We start from the raw sequence: 26,142 nt of genomic DNA on the forward strand, positions 1-26,142 counted from the left end.
CTGTCATCACAGGAGACTAGAGCGAGGGCTGCATGGTGGAGGGGACCTGGGGGAGGGTTTGTAAAACAATGAAAGAATCTTTTCTTTTACTTTTCCATAATTTTTGGACTCATGTACTTATAACTTGTTAGTCAAATTTGTGTCTTCTAGGTTGCAACACCCCCATGATACATCTTGAAGGATATGTACATGTACAGCCAAGCACAATCAATAAGAGTGCATCTGAATTCCAAAATCAATCTCCATAATAGTCTATGTGTTTCCTACTGCCAAAGGGGCCCTTTAGAGTAGTGAGAGAAGATCTTCACCCTGAAACCCACAGCGTCCCTTTTCAGCAGGAAGTAGCTAAGAGAATACGCCGTCCCCTTTTCCTTATGACTCAGGGTGAAGTCTCTCTCAGGGAGGAGTGATAGGGAATGGCAAAGGATACACTGACAAAGAAGATTAATCAGAACTGGCTTTGACAAGCACTGTGGCATTTGGACAAGAACAAACTGGGAGGAGGGTAGAGAGAATAGTGCAACAATGAATGAGTGGAAGCTCAAAATCTCTGTAAATGTTTATGAAAATTAATAAAATATAATTATAGAAAAAAAAAGAAGAAGTAAAAAAAAAAAAAAAAAAAAAGAAAAACCAGCTGTTGAAATCCCTACAGAGCACAGTTCTCCTCTGACACCCAAGGACTTGGGGCGAGTCAGGGTCAACTTGACGGCAATCAGACTGGGAAGCAGAATTAATCTACTCCAACTCCTCTTAAGTTCTGAAAAATCCAAATGTTGTCAAAATAGCTCCAGCCATGGGAGTTTGTCACCCTTTATGTCAGCTTCTTTAATGCTGCAGGATTTTTATCTTTGGGGAAAATTCATTTTTTCTTAATGTTAAACCTAAATCTATTTGATCTAATCTTGTCTCTGGTGATCTCACCACTCCACGCTGAAACATTTCTCTTTTCTCTCCTACTTGCTGACCACTTAAACATCTGAAATGAGTTTGTGTCAGGTCAAAACTCAATGATTCCACACATTCAGATTCAACAAACCATTCAGGGACCTCTTCTGAGGGGTGCCGGCAATGGTTGTAACCTTCCTAATGTACGTGACAGGTGTAGCCCACCCTCTCATGGGCTATCCTCCCACTATGCACACTCTGCTACACGGAACACAACCTAATTAACAATCATCCCCCCATTTTACAGCAACCACTGCTAAGTCTCTGCCCCTCAACAAGAAGGGGCAATTGATTCCTGTGCAATTGATTTCTTGTACCTCAGTTGGGCTCTTTTAACATACACCCATCACCTTTCATCTCTGGATCCAGCTGGGTATTCTACCCTGTGGAGGAGATGTGGAGTATTGATTCCGTCATTCAGCACATCAGCTCTCCCTAATGACTCTGTGTCATCTGCAAATTTGATAAGCATGCCTCTGATGTCTTCATCAAGCCAACAATTCCACTGTTCAGCAGACAGGGGATCAGTTCACTAAGAACCTCCTCCCAGAAGGCACACACCATTCATTTGTTCACACTCTGGGGTACTGATGCTTGGCCAGTTGTGAATCCACTTGCCTTCCAGAGCCTTTGTTCTGACAGCAGTGGGACATTTCTTTCCCAGGAGAATAATACATGAGACCAAGTATGATAAGGAAATGAAAAGGCTGCTCTGGTGAAGCCAGGAAGGGACTTCCTCTACCACCACCTATGTCCCCAGGCTGCTCCAGAGAACAGAGTCAGGCGATCCTGATGAGTGTCACCAGACACTGCTCACATATACAAGGCTGACTTCTTAAGCCAAAGATAGCCTGGGAGAGGGACAGGGCGAAGGAGCAGTGCCTCAGTCACCAGACTGGCCCCATCTTGCTGACGGAGATTCAGGCGGGCTGTGAGTGAAGGGGATGGGCAGAGGAAGGAGTGGAAATCACTGTCCCTGAGGGAGCACAGAGGCTCCTAGGGAAGGGTGACAAGCCCTTCTTTACTTACAAACTGTCAAGGGATGTGCATGAGATGTGTGTGTGTGTGTGTGTGTGTGTGAGAGAGAGAGAGAGAGAGAGAGAGAAAGAATCAATGAATAGAGAGAAAGAGCTCTGCCAAATCTTATCCCACCATCTGTTAGGAGGTTTTCCAAACAAGGTGCCCAAACACTATGTTCACCAGCTATGGGAGGTGTGACAACCCCCCCCACACACACACCAAAGGACACTGCCTTATCCAGTCCTACCACGCATTTTCAACAATATTAGGAAGGGCAGTAGCGGTCTCTACAGAGTTCTGCTGGGTCTATGAAGTCCTCAAATCATGACCTATCTTCTCTCAAAAGGGCCACCAAATGCCCCCATGAACAACAGATTGGACCTTGCCCTGTCCTGCCCGTCTTCACAGTCTGTGCCATGTCCAAGCCCATCACTGCAGTCACTGTGTGATCCACCCCACTGAAGGTCTTGCTCTCTTCTGCTGATGCTCCCTTCCCCACCCTGCTGTCTTCTTCCAAGGACTTGCCCCTCCTGACAACATGCCCAGAGTGATGGGATTTCCCACCCTTCTTATCTCTAAAGAGCACTTTGCACTTCCTCCAAGACAGACTTGTTTGTTCTTTTGGCTTTCCACGGGACATTCAACAGTCATAATCTCCAACACCACAATTCAAAGACATTCACGCTTCTTTAGTATTCTTTATTCATTGTCCAACTTCCAAATGCATAGAAAGAACATGTCTTGGATCAGGCACCTTAATATTTAAGCTGACAGCCTTGCTCTTTAGCACTTTAGAGAGGTCTCTGACAGCTGATTTCCCCAACAGAACATACCTTTTGATTTCTTAACTGCTGCTACCATATGTGATGATTGTAGACCCAAGTAAAATGAAGTCGTTGACAACTACAATCTTTTTTTTATGTCTATTGTGATGTCGCTTGTTGGTCCAAGTGGTGAAGATTTTTGTTTTCTTGATGTTGAAATATTAGACTTTTAGTTTGATCTTAAGTAAGTGCTTCAAGTCCTCTTCACTTTCTGGAAGAAAGACTGTGCTATCTGTATAATGCAGGTTGCGGATGAGTCTTCCTCCAATCCCGATGCTATATTCTTCATAATACAGCCTATATATAGCTTTTCAAATCATGTGTTCAATATAAAACCAGAAATAATAGCTCTCCAATTCGGAGGAATTATCTGAAATATATACAGCAATATAAATAATGGAAGCAAGATACATATTTTTATCTTTTGAGACAGAGGCTAAAAAAAGGCAAACAGTGTCTGCTATCGCGCCTCCCTTGTCCTTTGCCATTTTGGGGGACTTGGGGGAATATGGCTTGTTCAGGCTCCAGCACCACACCATCTTTCCCACCCACTTCCAAATTTGGTCAGTAGAGGGCGCTGGATCACCACCCTCCCACTCTAGCCTTGGTCTTAGCAACTTGATCCCTGTGTCAACACAAAGACCACATTTTAGGAAGTACTTCTTATGCTTGTTGCTTAGTATTATAAGAAAAAAATTCCAGCAGAATACAAACCTGATATTACAACCTATCATCATCTATGTAAAGAACGTTGTGAGGCATTGGTGGTTTAGTGGCAGAATTCTCTCCTCCCATACAGGAGACCTAGGGTCAATTCTCAGCTAATGCACAGCGTGTGCTATCACCACTTATCTGTCAGAAGAGGCTTGTGTATTGCTGTGATGCGGAACAGACTTCAGTGGAGCTTTCAGACTAAGAAAGACTAGGAAGAAAGGCCTGGCAATCTACTTCCAAGTATCAGCCAGTGGAAGTCCTACAGATCACAGTGGTCTGACCTGCAACTGGTCATGGGAAAACGCAGCAGCAGCAGCAGACGTAATTTTGTTCCACTGTGTGTGAGGTTTCTGTGAATCGGGCTGACTCAAGGCAGTCAGCAACACTAAAAAGTGTACAGTGGAATAAAAAGACTTGGTGAAAATATAAAACCATGTTATGAATATTTATCAAAGCAGGAGTAGAATTCCTTCCTTTTAATTTTCTGTATCTTACAAATCTTCTGTATGCTTGAGTTACTCTTGTAATCTGAAAGAGACAGACTCAGGGAATTGGGAATAAACTGGGGTAGCTGCAACACAGAATGCTCGGCTGTTGAAGAAGCCATGGTTGCCACTGGAATAAACACCTGTTTCCACACTAAGTACTGGAGGGATACAAGGGACAAGACATTGTGTTTGCCTTCAGGGAGTTCTCTGTTTGGGAGAGGAGCTGGACACAGAGACATGACCATAATGCAATGTGAATCATGGCAGAAACATGTTCAGAGAGGAGAGTCCAGCATGGACTTCAGGGAAGGTGTCCTGGAAGAAGGATCCTTGGAGCTGAAATCTAAAGGCTGAACAGGACTGAGTCAGGAAGGATATGGGACACATCTGATGTACAAGTATCAGTGTGAGCAAGGACATGGGAGCACAGAATAGAAAAGGGAGAGGAAGCCACCACCAGGGGTTTTGAGGTTGGGGGCTGAGGAAGAGGAGAGGGGAAATTAGAGCAGTTGAACATCCAGCCCTGATATGCCCTGTTGAGCAGTATGGCCTTTAACCTAGAGAGAATGGGAGGTTGCTGTGGCTTTTAAGCAGGAGAAGGCTAAGGTGAGACTTGTAGCCAGGCGGAGGCAGGTGGATGTGAACAAGATCAGAAGGAATGTTTCTGCGATCCACCTAGTGAGACAATCCTGAGTATCAGAAAACTGTCCCTCTCAAACAACTGTGTCCTCCTCGTTAATCCCGAGGCAGAGCACTGAGAGGGAGTGAGAGGAGGAGTCCGAGACCAAAGGGTAACATTGAAAGAGAGTAGATTTTTCCCCACTTCTAGGAAAATCTCACTCACCACATGATTTCATCCTCTTAAAAAAAAGGCTTGATTTGTACTCATCTATTGCTTGTTGCAGAAGATCTAAGATTTCAGCCTTCAGTGTGGACTGTATCTCAACCTCAAGAAAGAAAAGGGTCTCACTACTGGGCCAGTGAGCAATATCATGATAGATGGAGAAAGGATTAAAACTGTTAATGATCTTGTCTTGCTTGGATCCACAATCAACACTCCTGATACCAGAATTCTGGAGATCAAGAGATGTACTGCTTTGGGCAAGTCTGCTGTCAGGCACCTCTCCACAACAATGAAGACCAATGATGTCAGTTTGAAGACTAAACGTGTGCCTGATTCAGGCTGTGGTCTTTTTGATCACTTGCAATGCATCCGAGAGCTGGACAATGAAGCAGGATGACTGAAGAATTGATGCCTTTGAGTTATGGTGTTGGAGAATAGAACGAACAGGTGTATCTTGGAAAAGGTACAGCTGGAGTGCTCCTTGGAGGCAAGGATGGCAAAGTTTTATCTCACATATTTCGGACATGTTGCTAGGAAAGGCTATTCCCTGGAATGATATATCATGCTTGGGAGGGTGGAGGGTCAGTGAAAAACAGGAAGACCCCCAATGAGATGAAATGGTGTGATGACTGCAGCAATGGGCTTGATGTATCAGAGATGGTGAGGATGGCACAGGACAGGACAGAATTCAGATCTGTTGTTCATAGGATTGCCAGGAATCATACTCGACTTGTTAGCAATAACAACATCAAAAGAAAGTTTGCTTTGGCTGTGTGCAGACATGATATAAAGTGAAGTAGACCCATTTTCTCATCAAATCCGCACAGCAAACTCTGCAAAGGAAGATGAGTCTCACTTTGCAGATAAGGTAACAAGCTCAGAGAGGGCAGAGACCTGAGAGAGGGAAAGTGGACTTCAGTGGAGGAAGTGCAACTGCCCTGCCTGTGCTCTGCCCTGAGCACACCCAGGTGTCACTTAAATGACCCGCACTCATAGGAAGACACATCAGGTTAGAACTGTGATCAAAGTCTCCCTCTACCACTGCTGCTCAGTATTGACCTGAGACTGAACTCTTAACCTTAGCTCTACTGACAGCATGGCCCATAGGTGGATGCAGAAGGCCAGAAAGGTGTGCTGACTGGCTCTGGTTGCTGTGACAGGTGGCTAGGGTGCACACAGCCCAAGAAACCACTGTGGCTGCCAGGAGTCACAAAGACTCCTGGGTTTGCACAAAGATCCCAAGACGTGCCAAACTCTGAGGACAGCTGGTGCAGAGGCCTAACAAGATGCACGCTCCACAGATGACTCCTGGGAAAAGGTGCAGCCCCACCCACACACAGAATTGCTGGAGGCGGCTTGTTCTGTGAGCTGGCAGTGGGGCCACAGCAGAACTCAGCCAATGCACCCCCTCTTGCAACTGTTTGTCTCATATGCTCTTATAATCCACTTCTCATTTCAGCTTTGTGGGGCAGATGGACAGAGACCATATTTTCGAAATACAAGGATCTGGCAATGCACTGATGTGAATGGAGGCCAAACTATTTGCAACTGGAGCTCTTTTGGAACTCCCAGGCCCACCACATATCCCAGGAACCAGAACACTCTGTCACTCAGGGCTCAGCACTGAGGGGCTGGAGGTGTCAGATGTCAGATTCTGCTCCAGGAGAGTTCATAGAAACCTGAAGCTTCAAGGAATAAAATAATCTCCTCTTCATTTTGTACATTTGCAATGGAAAGTTTGAGTGAGTAATCAGATTTCATTTTAAAAAAAAAATCTAAGGGATATCAGATAGGAATTTTTTTTTACACAAAATGCCACACCATACACAGCCCCGCCCCCCCCCCCCCCCCCCCCCCCCCCCGCGCCCCAATGAACTAGGAGCCTCACACAGGTGTGCACATTACCTGTAAATCACCTGCACAGGGAGAGAGGAGAGCTTGGGACAGACAAGAGGTTTTTACTGGGAAACATTAATGTAACATTCAATTATCCTACTGCATACTGGCTGACTTAACTCAGCCAAATTAGAATACATTTTATATTGACTATTTTGACATTTGTTTTATTTGGCAAGTAAAACAAAACTGATCCAATTTCCTTGCAGCCATTGTAAACCATAAACTGTACAACAAGAGGTTATAAAATATATAAAGCCTTATAAACACTTCGTTCTGACATGCTCCCTCCAGGTCTGGCCCTGCTCTGGCTGACCTAGTGTGCTCAGGCCCTTTCCCTTCTGTTATAAGTGACCTTCCTCTTACAGGAAGCTTCTGAGGCCATCCTGCTCGCTGCTTTATCCAGGAGAATCACTGCTCTCTGCTCAACAGGACATCAAAGCCTGCCAGGGAGGTGTGCCCACTTCTGGCCATTCAGGATCATATAAGGTCAACAGGGGGCAGCTGTAACTATTTAAAGGCAACGAAAACTCTTTCAGACGTTCAGAACCAAGTAGTCCCCTGGGGACTTCCCGGCCTCTGCACTGAGCTGACTCGAAGCTCAGACGACAGGCCTGCACTGACCTCCGCACAGGTGATGGGCCTGACACAGGTGATGGAGTGCGGCTGTGCCCGAGCGCAGGTGGTGGTGGTCCCCCGCAGCACTCTTGAGCACACAGCTGTGACAGTGCTCTTGTCAGTGAGAAAGGAACCAGCAACTGTGGAGCGGAGCTGTGCTCACACCCCTGAGCACAACAAAGAGGCGCAGCTGCTCAGACCCGCATCCCTCGGAGGTTCACAGCAATTCATATCTTTTCAGACCAGAGTGGAACCGAAAGTCCTTCTAACGTTTGGGGCAGTTCCGGGGGTAGTTAACTTTAAATACCGTTCTCAGTTTCTGAAAGTGTCTTGAGAAGGACCAGATTGTTTTTACAGAGGGCGTCCCAAAGGACAGAGTCCTCTGAGCAGCAGGCTCATTACCGCGGTGTTCCTTTGAGGGAGGCGGCTGGGAGGAGGATGCTGTGTGTACAGCTAAACTATCGCTCTCCTTGTGGCATGCCTGATGTTGCCTCCCTGAGGGATTTGTGGGTGTGGCAGGTGTGACCCAGAGAAGGTGGGCACTGATGCCTGCTCCTCCTATTCCCCTACCTGGAAGCTTTCAGATGCATTCTCATTCATCAATCCCCCAAGAGATGTTGTCTCATCTACTCTTACTTATTTTCTTTTTAAACTTAATCTATCATTGATGTCTGTTCCTTTGTCTTCAATTTACCCCTGGTGATGCACAGGTTCTTTATTACCAAAAGGTTCTTTATGACAGGATTCTTTTCACCATCTGCTTTCTGCAAAAATGTAGAAACTCTTACTACCTTTTTTATAACTGAAATCAGTTGAAGAGATAAGCTAGTTTGTTTATCCAAATGCCTGTATGGAAACAATTACTTTATAAAACTAACATCTCCAGCAAAACTTCTCGCTATTTTCTCATACCCAAAACACCCATTTCTTAAATAGATTCTGGATCACTGGGAAAAGAAACAATATGAAAATGAGATAATTACTTACCAATCCTTCTGGGTTTCAAATGAGTTACTGGTTGAGGCAGAAAAGGAATTCCACCTTCTTAAGCCCTGTGATCCCAACTATATAGCTACAAAGCAGGCATCTTTGTGCAGTATCTGTGTGCAGATCTAAGTTCTTTGCAATGGCCAATTTTAGGTGTACACTGTATTACAGGGGTCTTCAGAACACATCCAAAATAGAATATAGAATGACCTGTCAATTAATTTAACACAAATGTCTCGCCTGAACTTTTAAAAATACCCTCTAAAGATGGATTGCTTCCACAATTTCTCAGCTATGTGGTACAGATACTGTGTAAAGATGTTTTAACATGCTACCCACAGTAGAACTCCAGACCCTGTTCTAATCTCTACAGGTCCGAACTTTAGCTGTTACATAAATAATAGCATAGAACACTCCTGGTGAGGCCTCACCTGGGAAGGTTGGGGGCTGGGGTGGAAGCAGCTGATGACTGGGAAGGCGTCGTGGGTTGAGATGAGTCATGATTTCTTGGTACTCTGCCCATTCGATACCAGATGCCCATGTTGTTCAATTCCCTTTAGGAGGAAAGAAAAATCATTATGGTGTTGTTTAAAATAGTTACCCAAGTGACAAAGTAAAGGAGTTCATTTAAAAGAGCCATAGATTAAAAAACAGGGAATCAATTCCTGCCCGTACAATATCAGTAACACCACCTCCCTTTGTATTCCAGGTGCCAAGGATCAGGGCCTTATATGAGGGCAAGTCTCCCAAGCATACAGGACTTGAGGACACAGTCATCTTCTCCATCCACCCCCAGAGCTTGCCTTCCTGATCCTATTGATTGGTTCTCATTTTAAAGAATTCTTTTTCACTTCATTGTAGGTATTTGTGTTCTAACCCACTCCAAATTTTTTTGTGCAATTAGGATGAGGCAGGTAGAAAATGGACTTGCAGGCACATATGCCTGGCTTTTAGCCATAAGAAGAATGAGATCCACCCTGATCCTCTTAACCAATTAACAACAGCACGGTAAGAAAAGGCTGAAGTGGTCATGGACTTCATTTTACTTGAATCCACAATCAGCATTCAGGAAAGCAGCACTATTTTTTCATATTTATCATGTATACTGGTAAGATACCAAATTATGCCTTCCTTGCACTGGATGCCACTCTGAGGACAAAGGGATGCCTGAACAAAGCCATGATATTTTTAAGCACTTCAAATGCATGGACAATGTACATGGACAATTAATAAAGATGTCTGAAAAAAGAAATGATGTCTCTGAATTGTGGTGCTTATGAATAATATTGAAAAATACCATGGGCTTCCACAAGAACAAACAAACCTATATTGGAAGAAGTACAGTTGAGAACACTTCTTCAGAGCAAGGATGGGGCAGTTTTATCCCCTATACTTTGTGCATGCTGTCAGGAAGGGTCAGTCCCTAGAGAAAGGCATCATGCTGGTCAAGTTGAGGATCATCAGATTAGAGGCAGACCCTCAACAATATGGGGTGACATATGCAGCTGCAGTTACAGGCTCATGCACAGTAGAGACTGAATATGTTAAAGGATCAGAGAGCAAATCATTCTATTACAGGGTCACTGAGTCAGAGCTGACTCAAAAGCACCTAACAGCGACAACATCTCTGTAACATTTCAGGATCCAAAGCAAAAACCCAAATTAACCATTGACCTAACTCTGACTCATGCTGACACCACATGTTACAGGTTAGAAGTACTCAGTGGGTTTTTTTTTGGCTAGAATCTTTACAGAAGCATGAAGCCTGTTCCCTCAAACAGCCACTGAGCGGGCAGAAGTCAAGTACAGGCCATTTGTGCTATCCATGGGCCTCCTGTTTTGGGTTGGAACACCTTAAAGCTGAGATTGATGTAAACCTATTGTTGACCTCATCTTACCATGAAAAAGCTTCTGCCAGGTTTGGGGAACATCATCAAACCACAAAGCCCTAGGCACAGGCCTCACCAACTACCTCAAGTAAGTGTATACATAGTAAAGCCTCACAGATGTCACACTAGGCTCTTTAGAACACACAGCCCCACAAGCCTGGCCTTATGCCACACAGGCACACGTGTTTACGGGGCTGGTGCATATTTCAGAACTGTAACAGGGTTATTTCAGCCACACTTATAGTTTTCAACTTTTCAATTGTTCCATAGATTTGTATCTTAGAAGGATATAGATAACTTCTTCAAAATATAAAAACAAATATTCTGTGAATACATCTAGTAAGTTGCTTTGAATTATCCTAAAATAAAACCACAATTAAGTCTTATTAGAAAACTGATTCCAGTCAGCTTCTCTGACTTCACGTATCTTAGTCTTCACTTGGCTCTAAGAGATCAAATCTTGAGGTTTCTGTCTCCTCCAGCTGATCTACTACAATCCTCACAAAGTAACAGGTGGAATTGTGCCCATTCGAAGAAGTGCCTTACAGTTCTGAATGCTGAGTTCTCTTGTCTTAAATATAACACTGAAATCTTTTTCCTCTGAAAAAGAATATTTGTGCCAAGATCAAATAAAATATACTTTATTCAGCAATCTTTTCAAAATGATACAAAAGAAAAAGATTCTAGTTCTGACTAGCCAGACATATGTGGGGGAGGGGAAACTATTATTTGGATTTCAATTTTTAATTTTAATGTTATTTAAATAATTCAAAATAGTACAGTTTATAATTAAAATACAACTGTTAACTGAAATTAAACTCTAAAAGTTTATAACTAAACTTGGTTTTTTCTATTTTTATGTAAACAGCTGCTTCTAAGGGGCTGGAAATACGATTATTTTCTGTCAGCAGCTACATCTTGCTTGGACCCACAATTAACTACCTTGGCACTAGCAGTCAGGAAATAAGGAGATGTACTGTACTGGGAAAATCTGCAGTTAAGGACCTTTCCAAATTATTGAGGATTAGTGATGTCAGTTTGAGGACTAAAGTGAATCTGATTTAGGCCATATAGTCTTTATAATCACTAGCTTTGCATCTGAGAGCTGGACAATGAATTAGGATGACAGAAAAATAATTGATGCCTTTGAACTGTTGTGTGGGAGAAGAGCAATGAACATCACATGAATGGCCAAAAGAACAAACAGATATGTCTTGAAGGGCGCAGCTGAAGCACTCTCTGGAGGCAAGTATGATGAGGCTTTGCCTCACATTCTTTGGACAATAGGAGAGGCTATTCCTTGGAGGACATGATGCTGGGAAGATGAGAGTCAGCGAAGGAGAGCAAGACCCTCATTATGTGGACTGGCATGGTGACTGCTGCAATGGGCTCTTGTGTGTCAGGAGGTATGAGGATGGTGCAGGATAGAACAGAATTCAGCTGTTTTGTTCATAGGGTTGCTATGAATCATACTTGACTCGACAGCAACTAACAACAACTCTCATAATACTGTTTATATAATTAACTTAAACAATATGGGAAAACAGGTTTTTTGAGCATTTAAAAAAGAAAATGATCACAGAGCTCTTCTTAAGAACCGCACAATCTCAGACTCCATAGCTGAAGAAATCTACAGAAGTCATGCTGAAAATAATCTTTACAGTACAAACTTCTGCCTGCATGACTTCAAGAAAACCCTATAGCTATTGTCCACTGCCTAAACCCTATCTGGCATAAGAGGAAAGACCCTTACTTCTAGAGTAAAAAGGAGGCTCTATGCTCACTGGAACAAAAATAAAGCAATATGAACCAGATCCAGAATGCTGACCTCCAAAGTCAAGTAGGAGACTGCATCCCTGGGAACCACAGTAACAAATATATGCCTGGAAAGCCTGACCTGAGGAAGAGGCACATGGTCACAGAGACCAAAGCATCACCTTCTACTGCTGTTATGTGCTATCAAGTCATATGTGACTCATAGCGACCCTGTCAGCTCTGAAGTCTACCCTATCCTGAGCCAGTCTCAATGACTCCAACACACCAACCCCAATTGTCCCAGTTACTGTATCAATCAATCTCATCTGGGGTCTTCCTCTCCTTCACTATCCCTCCATCGTTCCAAATATAATGTTCTTCTCCAATGACCAGTCCCTCCTGACCATGTGCCCGAAGAATGTGAGATGGAGCTTCAAAATCCTAACCTCCAAAGAGAAACTTGGTTTCACCCTCTCCAAGACAGACCTATTTGTTTTCTTAGTGGTCCATGGTTATGTTCAATACTTTTCTCCAGCACCACAACTCAAAGGCATCAATTCTTCTATAATCCTTAGTCACTGTCCAGCTCTCTGATGCATAGAAAGATAATGCGAAGACCACGGCCTGGATCTGGTGCACCTTAGTCTCTAGACTTGTATCATGGCTGCTTAGTACTCTGGAGAAGTCCCTGACAGCCAATTTTTCCAGTGCAATTCATCTTTTGATTTCTTGGCTGCTAATGCCTAGAATGTTGATTATGAAGCTGAGCAAGCTGTAATTGTTAACAACCTCAATCTCTTCTCTATCATGGTGCTGCCAATTGGCTCAGTGGTTAAAATTGTTGCCTTCTTGATACTGACATATTTTGACAAACAGATGCTGCCCTGGACATGCTCACCAGGTTGTGCCAAGAAATCTGGAGGACAACTACCTAGCCAACTGAACGGAAGAGATCCATATTTGTTCCCATTTCAAAATAAGATGACCTGACAGAAGGTGAAAATTATCAAACAGTATCACTAATATATGTACCATGGACTGCTAAGAAAACAAACAGATTCATCCTGGAGAGGGTTAAACCGGGCTGTTCCTTGGAGGCAAGGATTCTGAGGCTTCTTCTGACATACTTTGGACATGTTGTAAGGAGGGACGGGTCCTTGGAGAGGGACATCATGCTTGGAAGGGTGGAGGGACAGTGCAGGAGAGGAAGGCCCTCTATGAGGTGGATTGATTCAGTGACTGGGGTAATTGGGATGGGTGTGTCGGAGGCAGTGTGATTGGCACAGGATAGAGCAGTGTTTAGGGCTGTTGTGTATAGGGTTGCTGTGAGTCGCAAGTGACTCAACCGCACATAACAACAACAACAACAGCAATCACTAATTTAACATATATGCAAAAAATGACTAGAACAGTATATCGACAGAGAACTACCAGAAATACAAGGTGGGTTTTGAAGAGGTAGTGGCACTAGAGACATTATCATCAATGTTAGATGGATCTTGGCAGAAAGCAGAGTACCAAAGGAATGTCTCTTTATGCTTCATTGACTATGTAGATGCATTTGACTTGTGTGGATCACAGCAAATTGCGGCTAACTTTGAGGAAAACGGGAATTAATTCCTGACCACTTGATTATGCTCTTGTGAAACCTATATACCAGACCAGAAAGCAATCTTCAGAACAGAGAAAAAAAACATTGCATGGTACAAAATAAGGAAAGGAGTGAATCAGAGAGATGCATCCTGTCTCCTTACTTTTTCAATCCATATGTAGAACAGATCATTCAGGAGGCTGGGCTCTATGAGAAGGAATGTGGCATCAGGATTGGAGGAAGATTCATCAACCACCTACATTATGCAGATAACACAACCTTGCTTGCTGAAACTGAGAAGGACCTGAAGCTCTTGCTACAGAAGGTCAAGGACTGTAGTCTTCAATATGGATTGAAGCTTGACATGAAGAAGTCAAAGATTCTCACCTACTTCTACACTGGTTAATATGACTAAAATGTCAATTTAAGGCTGGTGAACTCTGCTTCTTTTGGGCCCAGGTTTCCATTCATCCCGCTTCTAACTTCTTTTATGCCTCCCAGTATATTGTGAGGGAAACTACCCCTTGCTCTTAATCCAGGAGTTCCATTGGAGGTGACTTTATTCCAGTTCAGGCTTGGCTGAGCAGAAAATAACATTTGCAAACAACAGTGACCATGGCCCTAGGTGGAACAATCAAGAGCAATGAGACTGAATTTTAGTACTTGTTGCTGAACTATGAGGAACATCAAGACTTGGTCTTTCCTTTTGGCCCTGAACATGCACTAAAAGTAGACAACAGTACCACATCACCATGCTCACATCTGGAGAGAACATGCCTTAGAATGCAGTCAATCAAAAGGCATAACAGTAGAGAGACAGAAGGGTTCAAATCAGATTCTGGTGATGTCTTTCAAATACCCAAGTCTAGCCAGACCTGGAGCTGATCTTGACCCCATTCCAACCCCCAATTATTGAGTAAAGTCAGGTAACAAATTCTTCCCTACATTTAAGCCAGTCTGGGTTGAGTTTCTTATCACTTACAAACAAAAAAGCCCAAAATGATAACCTGAGTTGTTTTTGTTATTTTGAAGCAAGCAAGCAAGGGACAGAATGTCAGGGGCAAGGGATCCCCTTTCTGGGATGTGTCAGAAGCTTGAATCTTCTTCCAAATATGCTGAAAAGAAGCCACTGAAGCCTCAGGCTCCAGGATTGGTACACAGGGTGAGCCAGAGACACAGGGTTCCGGTCCTCACTGTTCACAGCTCATGAGGAAAGACAAACATCAGATCAAGAGATGTACAAGCCATTATCATGTAATCATGTAGTATCTGTGCTTCTTCCTCAGAAATCCCTAGTGCCTTTCTAACACATTTAAAAGAAAATGGAAACTTCTACCATGTCACACAGACATCCCCTAGTCCTTGATATTATTATTAATCTTTTTTTCTTACTACAGCTATGCTGTAGGCCAACGACTGCAGCCTTAAATATGGATTGAAGCTCAACATCAAGAAAACAAAGTTTCTCTGGGCTGACTGGTGGCATCATGATAGATGGTGAAGAGACTGAGATTGTGAACAGATTCCATTTACTTGGCTCCACACAATCAACACTATTGGTACTAGCAGAAAGGAAATCAAAAGACAAATCGCATTGGGAATTGCAGTCAGGGACTTCTCCAGAGTACTGAAGAGCAATGATGTCATTCTGGAGACTAAGGTACACCTGATTCAGGCCACTGTCTTCACAATTATTACTTGCTATGCATCAGAAAGCTGGACAATGACTAAGGATGATGAAAGGAAAATTGATGTCCTTGAGCTGTGGCACTGGAGAAGAGTACTGAATATACCATGAACCACTATGGAGAACAAACAGGTTCATCGTGGAGAGGGTGAAACCAGGTTGCTCCTTTGAGGCAAGGATTCCGAAGCTTCGTCTGACATACTTTGGGCATGTTACAAGGAGGAACCAGTCCTCAGAGAGGGACATCATACTTGGGAGAGTGAAGGGATAGCACAAAAGAGGAAGACCCAGTGACCAGGGTAATAGTGGTAGGTATGTCAGAGACTATAAGGTTGGCTCAGGATAAAGCATGGTTCAGAGTTGTTGTACACAGGGTCACTATGGGTCACAAGTGACTTGATGGCACATAGCAACAACAGCTATATTGGTCTGCTTTCTGTTCCCACACAATGCCAAGTTCATTACCATTTATATACCTGCTCTTCTTCTCAACCTGTTTTTCTGTATGGCTGTTTTCTTCTTGATATTTAGGTTTCTGCTCAAATTTCACCTTGTGATCATCCCAGTTACAGAGCGCTTCCAACTCCACTGTTGTTTCCTTTTTTTACATGAAATAATATCATCTTTTATTTATTGTTTGCCTCTCTCTCCCTTAAAGAATATAAATTCCATGAGAGGAGGATCCTTGTTTGCCTTCTTCACCAATATAGTCACTGTGTTCAGTTCACTGGAAATAATAGGTATCTCATCAAATCTTATGGGACATAACAGCTATCCCATAAGATTTAAGTGGGTGAATAGACAATGTGGAGAATTGAGGCCTATTTATCACAGAGGAAAACAAATAATAACGTGACTTTGAAGCATTTGAGAAGATTCTAGGGGAGCTTGAAGGATACTCAGAAGAGCAAGGGGCAGGAAAGGTCCTTTGCAGAAAGGTGCAGGCCTCATGAGCAAAGGCTCAGGGCAGTCAACAGCCTGGCATGTTGCATCGACTGCAACACAAATGGGGAGGGCAGTGACATGAGGCTAATGAGAGGCAGGTCACCAGAGCTTTGTGGGTCTCGTCGAAGTTCTGAGGGCTTGGTCCCTGGAATTGGCTGACAATTTTTGGGAGAGAGAGAAGTGAATGACGTTTGCGTGATTAAGATTGTATAAACAAAACATACATGAATGAAACACAATGTAAACAAATTATTGTATGAAAACCAATTAAAAAAAAGAAAAAGACTCACCCGATAAAGGTATACTGAGGAGGGGCCTGCTTGGTCCGGCCCATGATTCGAATGTCACAGATGGCAGCTTCAGTTGAATCCCGTGGGATAAATTTAATACACAGCCTTTTCTTCCTAAAAGCCACTTCCTCTGAAGAAAAACACAACAGAACAAGGATGAGCCTTCCAAAGACGGCAAAACCTAACTCCTGAACTCCTTGCTGCCTCTATTCCCCTGTTGCTTAGCACCATCAGAAGTGCTGGGCTCTAGCCCTCCTGTGCCCCTTGAGGCCTCAGTGGACAGGCTGCCACTGCAGATATCAGTCAGACCTCACTCTAAATACCTGCTGTTAAGAAGGAGCTCCCAGGAGCTCAAGCATCTCCCAAGAAGAAGCAGTCTGGCTACCAGCCCATGGGCCCAACTTCTGGAAGCCATGACCAAACTCCTCTGCTGGCTGCTCAGGGCTTCAAGTAACCACTACGTGGGACCCTGTGTATTCATGCATTTTAACTCATGGATCTTTATTTCCCCATTTCTACTTCTATCATAGAAATTTTCAAACATACCTAAAGTAGAGAGAGAACAGTATAACAAAACTAACAAAATGAACAAAAATTCTTTAATACCACCCAACAGACAGACAAGTCTCTACTCAATTTTCCTTCAATATCTGAACAATATCATTTTACTGTTGCTCTGTCCAGGTCAAGATATAAAGTGACTGTACTATATTTTTGTTGTTGTTGTTATATTTTTTAAATATCTTTCATTCTGTAACAACCTCTTTCCCTTTACTCTTCAGGGCCATGATAGGTGGGAGACACTGGGTCATCCCCTCTATTTCCTGTAAACTGGCTGTTACAGTGAACTGGTGTGATTAGATTCAGGTGAGCTGTCTCAGGCACGAACACTTCACAAGTGATCTGTGTGTCTTGTTTGACATCACATCTCAAGGCCTGGAGTCCATTTGGGTCATTCCTGCTGGGCTCTGGGAATGCTGGCCCGGTTCCTCAGCTTAGAAGGAGGCCCAACAGCCTCTCAGAGTAGTTTTCTTATTCCCTTAGGATTGCTGCCCAGATCCACATATTCATTCAAATAGCATCTGAAAATACTGTCATTCCTTCTGCATCTATAAGTTAGAATTCTTTGATTAAAAAAAAAAAAACCCTAATCTATTCTTCATCAATGATTTGATCTCTTTGAAACTATTTACACAGGAATGGAAGGATAAATACCTCTTTTTCTTTTTTTTCCCAACAAGGTTTAGAACAATGCAGTGTGGTTCCATGACAATTGCCACCAGTGACCAACAAAACCTTTTTTTTGTATTTTTAACCATGAGTTTCAATCACCTGCAGTCAAGTCATTCAAATGAATCAGACAGATCTGAGTTGAAATTCCAGTTTCACCATTTTTTGACATTATGTCCTTAGGCAAGTTGCTTAATTTTACTGAGCCTCAATTTCATTATCTGTAAAGGAGTTAATGAACTCCAGCTCCACAGATATGCTGGGAGGACGAAACGTGGCAGCACACATTGTTCCAATGCCTGGAACCAGGCTAGTTGCTGCTGACGATTCTCACTCATGGCGACCTCATGTGTTACAGAGGGGAACTGTTAGGGTGTAATTGTACTTCAGAGGGTTTTTAGTGGGTATAAATTTCCAGAAGAAGCATACTAGGCTTTTTGTCTGAGGCGCCTCTGGGTAGAATGGAACCACCAACCTTTCAGTTGATAGCTGAGTGCTTAACTATTTATGCACCTGAGGCCTCTCAGTAAGTGTTCAATAAAGAATAACCTTCAGTGCTCTTATCATTATCATTATTATAAGCCAGCCTCAAGCCCACAATGTATTGTCTGTGTTCAACATTGCCTTTCATGACTTTTGGTTATATGGCAGGGCATAAAATGCTAATACAACTGACTCAAGAGTATATTCAAATAAATAAGAATAGCAAAATTTAACAGAACAGCAAGCAACAAATGCTGGCGAGGTTGTGGAGAAACTGGAACCCTTATTCACTGTTGGTGGGAATGTAAAATGGTGCAACCACTGTGGAAGGCGGTATGGCACTTTCTCAAAAAGTTGCTAATAGAGATACCATTTGACCCAGCAATTCCACTACTGAGAATATATCCCAAAGAGACCATAACTGACATCCAAGCAGATATATGCACACCGATGTTTATCGCAGCTCTGTTCACAATAGCAAGGAGTTGGAAACAACCCAGGTGCCCATCAACAAACAAATGGATAGAGAAGAGGTGGTATATTCACACAATGGAATACTATCTATGCATTGAAAAACAAGGAACTCATTCAATATTATTCAAAATGGGTGAGTCTGGAGGACATTATGCTGAGTGAAATATCTCAGTTGCAAAAGGACAAATATTGCACAGTGCCACTGCTGTAAAATGGGACTGATATCAGGGAGGGGATGACTGAGAAAACTGGGTAATTTGTGTATACTGCACTGAAACAGACAAGGGACTGAATAATTTAAAAGCGATGTATGATAGGGTATTATGGTTATCACAAGAGTCCACAATTAAGGTTGCATAGTGGAATGTACTTGGGGCGGTGCGAGGGGTGTGGGGGGGATTGTGTACCAGGGAGGGAGTCTTTCTTTTACTTTTGAAAGAGAGGAGCGAACTGGGGGGCGGGGGGAGAGGGCTGGGCGGGTAGAGAAGTGCAGCAATGAATGAATGGAAATCCAAATTCTCTGTAAATGTTCATTAAAATTATTTTTTTAGAAAAGAGTATATTCAAATAAAAAAGTAGACTGAGAAAGTTAGAAGATCCCTCAGAAAGGAATGAAAATCATTGGCATTGTATTGTTGGGTCGTGGGTCGTGGAGGACAGGGAGATTTGTAGTAGTAAATTTCTGTGGGTTTTTTTGTTTGTTTGTTTGTTTGGCTGGTTGGTTGGTTTTTTGTTTTGTTTTGTTTTTTTAGGGTTTTTTTTATAATTTTTTTTTTACAGAGGTTTTGGATTTCCATTCATTCATTGCCGCAATTTTCTCCCTTCCCAACCCTCCCCCCCACCAGCTCGCTTCCCTCTCTGAAGAGAGAAAAAAAAAAAAGAAAAAAATTCCTTCCTTAGTATACAATTCCCACGTCCCTTCCCCCCACCCCCCAGCCCGAGTACACTTCTCTATGCAACCTTAATTCTGGATTCCTGTGCTAACCATAATACTCAATCATATATCACTTCTAATCTGTTTTTTTTTGAGAGGGCAGTGGTTTCAGAAACTTTGTGGGTTTTTTCCCCACAGGTGTGATATCTACAGCTTTGATCTAAAGGTTTGATCAGATCTATAAGCTGTGAGTAATAATGTCTTGAATGTAGACCCCAAACACTGTATCTAATAAGGGAGAGATAGTATCCTGAAGGGAGGAATCCACAGTAACCCTGAACCTTTAAAAATTAAATTATTAGTTGATAAGATCAAGCCTTCCAAAGTGTGTAGGAGATTAAAAACCTTTCCTAAAGTATTTTACTTGCTTTTGCCACACTGTTCTTGGCTCCAGTCCTCCATCTACAGCAAACTAGGGTAGGAAATTGAGCCACTAATTACACATGCTTAAGCAGACCTAATTTTAAGTAAACATATTATACATAGTCAATAGAATGTGTTCAGTCATGCTAATGAACACAGAGAAAGTACACAACACTTTACTAAAACAAACAGTCTTTCCATTTTTAAGTACAATATGGATTGCAACAAACTAGATTTTAAATTAATTGTGGGACTCTCATCCTTCTGAATGACTTTATAAAATTGGGGCATTAAATGCTCTTAAACTTCACAAAGCTGACCACAAGGTTTATCTAGTTAGCTTGTGAATAAACCTTCAAAGCTGTGGAGTTGGAATTGACTCATAGCTGAACCTCCAATTTTCTAAGGCTGTGAAGTACATGGGAGGAGACTGCCCAACTTTCTCCCCTGGAACTGCTAGTGGATTCAAACCACCTGAGAGGCATGGCCAAAGGTTAACAGAGAACCTCACCATGGAATATGGAATATGGAATACGCCACCAGAGCCTTTGTAAAGGTTCCAAGAAATGACTTTCATTACCCTTCCTGTGTGACAAGGCACGTGGGGGAAGCCTAGATCCTGACCTCAGACTATCAGAATGGGGAAGCAACTGATGCACCCAGTTATGAGAGAAAGGCTTCCTTCCTGGATGAGGAAATGCTCTAAAATGAATTGTGGTAGCAGTTGTACAGCTCTGTGAATATACGAAAAGGCACTGAATGGAACAGTTTAAATAGTTAAATTGTATAGTCTGTAACCAATATCTCAATTAAGTGGTTAACAAAAATCTCACATATATAAAAATATTTAAAATCTACCTGTGAAAGTACAACACCAACATAGAGCTCTGTGGGCCTCCAAGTCAAAGGAGGGTGACTTTAATCTGCTTCTCTCAGGCCTGGTTTTAATTGTTTTTGGTCAAACACTCTTCTAAGTGGTATAACACTGGTCTGTCCATTTGTTGTACAGAGGTAACTCGTGGTTGCTGTGATGCTAAACACTGTGACACTGCTGTATCAAATGTGATAATGGTTACCCATGGTGGACAGTGGTGGAGCTTCCCAATTAAAACAAGCTTGGAAGAAGGAATGGCATCCACTTCCAAAAGAGCTTGCCTCTGGAAACTATGAACTTGGAGAAACGATGAAAATTACACAGTTGTTCAGATCTTTTGTTCATAGGGTCAAAATGAGTCATCTACGACTCAACAGCGCTTATAACAAGACAACCTATGAAAGTCGCTTATACACATGCTATTAGAATGTGGCATTTTGGTTAGAAGTGTGACCACAGGGAGAAAGACTATGTTACTACGTTATATGTCCTCCAGTCCCCTTTCTTCCCTTCTCTACATCAGATGTATGGCCTTGTACAATTCTTTAATCTCTAATTAGTTGCTATGCCTCAGTTTTCTCTAAAGTAAAATGTGTTTGATAACATCCATCTCTAAATAGTAGTCTTCTGATATTAAATAAAATCTGTATGTAAGTCCTAGTGTAGTGCAATGGTTAAACACCTAGCCGCCAAATGAAAGGTTTGTAGGTCAAAGCCATCAATCATTCTATAGGAGAAAAGGTCTGGCAATATGTTTCCACAAAGACTGAAGCCTAGGGAACCCCAAGAGGCAGTTCTTCTTTGTTGTAAAGGGTCACTATCAGTTAGGATTAACTAGTCAGCACATATCAGTATGCATTCATCAGAGGGGTTAGCATCTAATAACACATGTTAACTATTAACTACTAGAGCAATGGTGTCTCTCTGGAGACTAAGGTGCATATGATAAAGGCCATGGTCTTTGCAATCATTTGTTATGCATCAGAGAGGTGGGCAATGACTAAGGAAGATAGAAGGAGAATTGATGCCTTTGAGCTGTGGTGCTAGAGAAGAGTATTAAGGGCACCATGCTAAGAAAACAAATAGATTCATCCTGGAGAGGGTTAAACCGGGCTGCTCCTTGGAGGCAAGGATTCTGAGGCTTCATCTGACATATTTTGGACATGTTTTAAGGAGGGACCGGTCCTTGAGAGGGATATCATGCTTGGGAGGGTGGAAAGACAGCACAGGAGGGGAAGACCCTCTATAAGGTGGATTGATTCAGTGACTGGGGTAATCTGGGTGGGTGTGTTGGACACAGTGAGATTGGCACAGGGCAGAGCAGGGTTTAGGGCTGTTGTACATAGGGTTGCTATGAGTCTCAAGTGACTCGACAGCACATAACATCTATGATTAGTAGCTAACACATGTAACACCAAACAACTAAAGGCAACCCAAGAGTAAGAATAATCTTAAAAATTCAAATATATTAAACAATGGAATCTACTTGCTTCATTAGAAGAAAAGTTACAAAATCAAATCACCATTGGACCTTGCCCATCACTGCCCAGTCTTTTCTGGTCAATTCACAGGAATAATTGAATGAAACACAATATAAATGAAAAACTGTGTGAAACACAATGTATATTAATTTTGTAAGCAAATGAATAAAAAATAAAAACATAATAAAAATATTTTAATAAAAAGGAAAAGTTATAGAGTCTAAATGTGGAAATCCTTTTCTATATGAAAGCTAGCTTTGGGGGGAAAAAGTACAAAGCGATACATACAATACAACGCAAAACAGTGGGACCACAATGGGGTTAACTATAGAAAAATATTTATGACAAAGATTTAGACACAAAATTACATTAGTTGCCAAGATTCCCTTTGTCTTTTATTTCTACTTCACTACTGTAAATATTCTAAAGTTAACTAATGAGTGATTACAGGTTAAAAAAAATCAGTAAGGTATACCACATATATGCAATTATCCAGAGGTATATCCAGCTATATTTAGTAACTAATGTACATGGCAAGACCCTCAAAACACCACAGGATCTAATTCTGATTCATTAAATTTCACTTCTGCTCAGTATCACACAGTGGACTGTGGACTTAGGTTAAATTCTAATCCTGGGTATGCTAATTTGTAGTCTTCATTTCTGACTTGTTTACTCTAAGAAGCAAAAATAGGAGCATTCCTGCACTTGTATTCATTCTCTGGACATCATTTTCCCCTCTCCTTTGTTTCTAGGTCTTGTGCTAAGCTTGGCTTCAGTAACACTAGATGATGGCCTAAAGATGAACTACAACCAGTTTCACCATTTCACTCTCGAGTAAGCCAATTCAGAATTGTCCCTCTGAAAGAACTATTCTAAGAGAAAAGGGCATTCTGCTCATTTACATGCTCCCACCCAGAATATTTTGCAAACCCTCTGAAAAACTGAGTCAGATAAAGTCAAGAAGAATAGGCTGGCTATAAAGTAAGTCCTCCTAAAACGATTTCCAAGAAAACCGCATGTTAAAAAAAGATCTGAAAGTATACCTGGAGGAAGAAAACTGTGATGAGTGGTACTAAAAGATGACTCACGTGTGTCCACCGTCTCCTGAATTGGGATGAAGCCTACAGGCAGGGTGTCCTTGATGTCAATGAGTTTCATATCCACTAACACGTTCCCTAAATGACTCTTGGGAAGAAAGAAAAGAAATACAGACTATTAATCTAAATATGCCTGTAGTAGCTTTGCCATTCTGGATTCAAGATGCATATTTAACACAATGACTCATGCAGCTTTACGACAGCAGGTTAATTAGAGTAGGTGCCGGTTAATGTTCCCCAGTGGTTACACGGGGACTTGGGTGGCCCCCAGGAAGGAGTCTCATCTGCAGAATCTCAAAGCTACTTAGACATGGCCTTGGTTAGCCAGATGAACAATTCCTGGAGGGTGGGGAACCTGGAGATGTTCTAGATACAACACAGCAGAGGATGGCCATGCACACCAGTTGACTGAGCTGTCACTAGGTCATGAACATTGGGCACTCAGGCCCTTAGGTTTTAGAGCAAACTCCTCTGGCAATCGTTGTGGGCGGAGAGAGCATCTAAACCTAGCAAAGAACCAATCACACTCCTGAATGATCACCAGTCTGTATCTTGACACACATTCTGGTTTCTAGGTACATTTTCCAAAATCCCCAGAATTATAAACTAATATGGAATGCAAGCCCTGCAGTCTCAATATTACACATCTTCTAAAATGACATGCACAAAAGGCCTCTTAATGTCTCTGTTTAGTGGTAGTATTTGGGATCCACAGTGCACACTTCCCATAACCAGTATAAAAATATCTTTCAAAGATAACATAACATTCTGTAATTGTGAAGAGAATCCTCTGCAAACACATGGCTCCTTGCAGCCACATTTCACGTTGGAAATGAGCTCTGAAAACAGCCACCCTACAATGTAAATATGCAAGGCCACCTTGGAGAGTTCATTAGAATCTTCTGAGTAATTTGCATCCTTAGTTCTCCTGCTCTCTAGTTGAAGCCAGTTAAGAAAAGAATTATAGATTCTGATCCCAAATCTTTGTTGTTGGGATTCTAGTAATGTTCTTTGCCTGTTTTTTGAGAAGCCTCTCACTATTCAAAATCAGTATATGCACTCTGTTTACTTGTCTTGCATCCCTGGACAAACACCAACCTGCTCAGCCCATTACTCTGCACATGGCATTAATTAAGTTCACAGGTGTTTATTTCTACCTAGCTTAAAAAACAGGGACTTGTAACTCTCTCTTTGGGTATGGGGGAGTTATGTGAGCCTCATGCTGCATGTAACAAAACCTATCAAGACTACTTCTGATAGGCAAACAAGGCATTCTTGGCATCCAAATGATATACTATATTCTCTCTTGACACTCTTTTTCTTTTTACCAATTAGTGAAGCTATTTGTTTATTAGTTATCTCCCTACAAGAGTTCAAGAACTAAGAAAGCCAAAATTATCTGTTACTCTTTAAACTTGAGGATATAATAGTGTGTGATACACACTCCAAATGTTCAATGATTGCTGAATAAATTAATCTTTTTGGGGGGCCATATTTTTTAACTGGAAGGCCAATCACAGTCAGAATCTAACTGCCTTTGCGTGAATGGCAAATTTACACTCTATCCTTAAAAAATATATGTAAAGTATATGTAATAAATATTTCATGAGCAAAAAGTACACAAATGAGATAAAAATCTTTAATCCTTCAGAATGAAATGGAATTAGCTTGGATGGCAATTTTACATGAGATCAATAAAAATACTGAAAGCATACACAACCAAAAACCTTCCAAAACAAAAGAACACAAATAAAAGAAAGTCTATAATTCAGCTGCAAAGGTCAAATTGGCTAGTGGAACCTGTGAGCATTTATGGCATTGTAACCACAAATCTGTTTCTTTACTCTCTGAGCTGTTCTGCTGACAACACTGCAGCACTGAATAGAGTTGAGACTTAGAAGACAATGTGCAGTGCAGCGCAGCAAGTGGGAAGTGGAGGCCCTTCTCAACTGCAATAAATTTCTGCCTGTGCAAGAAGGGTCTGGGCTGTTAACCTAACTAGCAAACATCAGCTGCTTGCAGAATTGCCTGATTTAATCTATCATAATTTTTTTTTCATGGCAGTTGCTTTTCCGTGTCATCACTACTTTCTGCATTGAGAAATTAACAAGGGGGTATGTTTTCCTGCCCTGTAGATGGATGGGCATTCATCAATATCCTTCTCGAATGTCTTCTGCTTGACACGTTGGGCTTTATAAAAGTCAACTGCAAACCACTTAGCGACCTCACCCTCCACACTCCCTACAAACGTTCCCTGATCGTAAAACTGGAGCATCAGTGGTGCGGCCATTAAGAGAAACATCAAAAAACCCTCCCGTGCATACAAAGCGGGAGGCTGTGCTGTCAGAGCTTCTCTCAGTCCAAGTGTGGTCCCTCGTTGCACCAAGCGGCTGCCGTCCTGTGTTTAATACAGTGGGTCTGCGACACCATTAATTTTGCTTGTTCCTCTCCCCTCCCCCATCCTGTGCTCTCTTTCATTTCCTCCTCATAAATATGAAGAACGTATTCCCAATCCTTGTTGAGCAAATGATTCATGCCAAAAGCCCAATATGCACTGACTCAGGGTATTTATATTGTCTCTGGTAGCCAGTATTTGCTAGTATACTGTAATTATTTTTGACAACCTTGCATTTAAGGTAGCCACAGATAACCAACTTAATATTCAAATGTTCATAAATCCTTCTGTTTAATATCCTCCCTACCTAAT

General features: G+C 42.1%; 1 protein-coding gene across 1 annotated transcript in view; it reads right to left on the reverse strand.

Moving 5' to 3' along the window:
- The window catches only part of MVB12B (multivesicular body subunit 12B), a 245,076-nt gene that overhangs the window by 150,815 nt on the left and 68,119 nt on the right, over positions 1–26,142 (reverse strand). The window contains exons 3-5 of the mRNA XM_006892550.1: positions 23,427–23,523; positions 16,497–16,626; positions 8,771–8,893 (exon numbers count right to left, since the gene is read on the reverse strand). Of these exons, the coding sequence (XP_006892612.1) occupies positions 8,771–8,893; positions 16,497–16,626; positions 23,427–23,523 (350 nt within the window). The remainder of the gene's footprint in view (positions 1–8,770; positions 8,894–16,496; positions 16,627–23,426; positions 23,524–26,142) is intronic.

This window comes from Elephantulus edwardii, unplaced genomic scaffold (genome assembly GCF_000299155.1).
Source record: "Elephantulus edwardii isolate Elephantulus edwardi_28Jun2011 unplaced genomic scaffold, EleEdw1.0 scaffold00116, whole genome shotgun sequence".
NCBI classification, from domain to species: domain Eukaryota; kingdom Metazoa; phylum Chordata; class Mammalia; order Macroscelidea; family Macroscelididae; genus Elephantulus; species Elephantulus edwardii.